The sequence below is a fragment of the Ictidomys tridecemlineatus genome, chromosome 6 (assembly GCF_052094955.1).
Source record: "Ictidomys tridecemlineatus isolate mIctTri1 chromosome 6, mIctTri1.hap1, whole genome shotgun sequence".
NCBI classification, from domain to species: domain Eukaryota; kingdom Metazoa; phylum Chordata; class Mammalia; order Rodentia; family Sciuridae; genus Ictidomys; species Ictidomys tridecemlineatus.
This window is the reverse complement of record NC_135482.1, coordinates 163,363,314-163,366,449: the sequence shown is the minus strand read 5'-3', so window position 1 is coordinate 163,366,449 and position 3,136 is coordinate 163,363,314. Positions and strand designations below refer to the sequence as shown.

The following is a 3,136-nucleotide window of genomic DNA, read 5'->3' as shown; positions in this document are numbered from 1 at the left end:
CAGAAATTTTTTTGAAGGAGAGGGGAGGGGTACCAGGGATTGAAGCCAGGTGTACTTAACCACTGAACCACATCCCCAGTCCTTTAAATTGAGACACGGTCTAAGTTACTCAGGGCCTTGATAAATTGATGAAGCTAGCTTTCAATTTGCAATTCTCTTGCCTCAGCCTCCTGGGTCACTGGGATTACAGGCATGTGCCACCAAGCCTGGCTTTACCAAATTCTATACCACATCAATACAGAATTAGATCATGTGTTCTCTCACCTCCCACTTTTTATTTGGTGTTGGGTTTTTTGGGGTTTGTTGGTGGTAGTGGATTTTTGAGACCAGATCTATGTTGCACAGGTTGGTCTTAAACCTCTGGTTCAAACAATCTTAGCATCCTAAGAGGCTGGGACTACAGACATGCTCTTATTTGTATGACAGCATAAAGAAAGCCAATATTAGAATATTTGTTTTAATAGCACTCTGAAAAAAGAAGGGTTCAGAACTGAATGACTGAATTTCCCCTTTAATTTTATGCTACTTAATCTGAATGTGTATCAGATGGGTTTTTTTTTTTTGGTATAACTTTATTTATTTATAGGTGATGCTGAGAATTGAACCCAGTAACTCATACATGCTAGGCAAGCACTCTTCCACTGAGCTTCAACCTTAGCCCCAACAAATTTATACTTTTGAATCTTGGGGATACTCCAACCCTAGGACAATATTTTTTAAAGGAATACTTCTGCCTGTGTTGCTGGAGATTAGAACCCAGGGCTTTGTGCATGCAAGGCAAGCACTCTACCAGCTGAGCTATATCCCCAGCCCTAAAGGAATACTTTTGGAGGAAAATATCTGATTGGAATCTTGACAAAATCTGAATTACTAACCTATTCTCTTAATAATTTCTATCAAAAAACAGAACTGCAGAGTTGGAAGATTTTATAATAGTTTATATTTGCACACAAATTCGGCCACATTATTTAGCACCACCAAAGTAAAATTGTTGACTGTTTCACTGAAAATGAAAAACCCATTTGTCACTTGTTCCCAGTAAAAAACTGATTGTTCTACAAAATCAGCTGATTTAGTCAGATAAAAACTGAAATTAGAAAGATGGTCTTTCCAAATTGCCAGTTCATCAAATACAGACCATTCTAGGAATACAGTAGGACCCAAGAAAATGAGGAAAATAAGGAGGCCAAGTAGAAGGAGTACCACAAATAACTGATAGAATCTCCAAGGAATCTTGCTTATGAACGTGCCAGTATCTTGAGGCAAAGAAAGTTTATCCACATCTACTAGTTTTATGTCCTCCCATTGACTGGTATCAAAGTTCTTCATTAAAGGGCTTGTGGGCAAAGTAGAGGGAGGTAAAGGAGTTTCCTTGATTACTTTGATTTTCTCCCTGAACTCCTGCATCTGTTGCAGAAATACAATGGGTTCTGACACATCTTTGAAAGCCTCAGCAATATTAAAAGCCATTCGTTGCTCCTGCAAGATGGTATTGAGTTTGTTGATCTCTGGGTCATAAGCTTGCATTACTGCAAGTTTCATGGTCTCAAAGTCAGACAGGATTTCATTCTTCTTTTGATCCAATGTGTGTTGTAACTTCTCAAAAAATTCCTTCACTTTATCTGAATCTTTAGTTAGTAACTGCAGGGATTTCCTCTTACTGGTTTCCAAGGTATCCAAACGAGAAAGAGCATCTCCCCGACGCCAGGTCTCAAAACTCTGGAAGAGAGTCTCAAAGGCATCCCTTTCCTGAGCATAGGCATCTTCAATAGAACAGAAGACATGCTTGGTGTGGTCACCTCGAGTAGCACAGATCCCACAAATTAGCTGCATATCAGTTAGGCAGAAAATGTTTAGAGGCTGCCCCAAGTGTCCTTTGCACACTGGCATTTTGGGAGAGACCTTGATTTTGTTGTATTTCTCCACAATACCTTTCAGGGAGTAATTAACCTGCAGGCTATTAACTCCAGTAGCTGAGGTTTCCTTCCGGCATGTAGGGCACTTGAATGGAGATGGTCTCCACAACGAATTCCGCACATTCCCCTCTAAGAGACCTTCTAAGCATTTTTTGCAGAAGTTGTGTGAACAAGGCAAAACTCGAGGATCATCAAACAGACTGCAACAAATTGGACACGTGAGATCTTCTTCAAGCAGCTCCATCACATCCTACCACAGAGAAAGAAACATTTTATATTACTCCAGTAATCCCCTCCACTAGAACTATGTAATAATGAGAAGCTATCTTCACATTAAAATGTTTTGCTGAAATAACCAGCCAAACAGAGGAAATAAGTGAGAAATTTGGGAAGGGAATGCATACCAAAGCAGATTTAATCCGTTGAGACGACAACATGTTCCTTATTAGTAGGGCACCCTGCACACAAGGCCTTTGTGTGAGCTTTCCAACAATAGTCTTTGGCTAAGACAGGGTTAGGACTAGGACAACTGCAAGTTGAGCCAGCAGGACCCAAGTGATTGTTTTAAAACAGAGAGCTGACTACTAGCTGTCAGAAACAAAGCTACTCAGTGTCTGTAACAGAATGAGCTCTTTACTTTGGGCCCAGAAATATAAATCCAAGCCATGTACACCAATGGACTTTTTTAAAATTAGGAACTAGCATATTTCAAGGCAAAATTATAAAACAGTTGCAATTTACTCTTGCTTAGAGAATCAGGTTGGGGTTTTTTTTTAATCTTTTTTTTTTTTTCATTTTTATGTGGTGCTGAGGATCGAACCCAGTGCCTCATGCATGCTAGGCAAACGCTCTACCACTGAGCCACAACCCCAGCCCCAATCAGGTTGTTTTTTAAACAACCAGAATGACAAGTCAAAACCACCTTATAGATCATCTACAGCATCTTAAACAGTTCTCAAAATGTGGGCAGAAACATGGCTCTTTCAAGGAATCCATGAGATCAAATTATTTTCACAATTTTGCACCATGTTGACATTGGCACTTGCAATGTAAAAGCCATAGTGGGTACATAGCTGGAGCCTTAACAGGACTCAAGTAAGGCAGTAAAGAAGCAACAAATTGATTTAGTCATTGTATTCTTCACCACAGTCTGAGTGGATTGAGTGTTGGAGAGCCAGTTTCATTTTTAAATGTTCTTGATGAAGCAGCAAAAATTATAC

General features: G+C 39.7%; 1 protein-coding gene across 1 annotated transcript; it reads right to left on the bottom strand.

Annotated features, from left to right (window-relative positions):
- Positions 1 to 917: 917 nt before the first annotated feature.
- Positions 918 to 2,160, bottom strand: Trim13 (tripartite motif containing 13). The gene has a single exon (XM_040281550.2). The coding sequence runs from the start codon at positions 2,158 to 2,160 to the stop codon at positions 928 to 930; it is 1,233 nt and encodes a 410-aa protein (XP_040137484.1). The 3' UTR covers positions 918 to 927.
- Positions 2,161 to 3,136: the final 976 nt, after the last annotated feature.

Coding starts and splice junctions, on each gene's coding strand:
- Trim13 (XM_040281550.2), bottom strand. CDS start 2,160: ATGGAGCTGCTTGAAGAAGATCTCACGTGTCCAATTTGTTGCAGTCTG.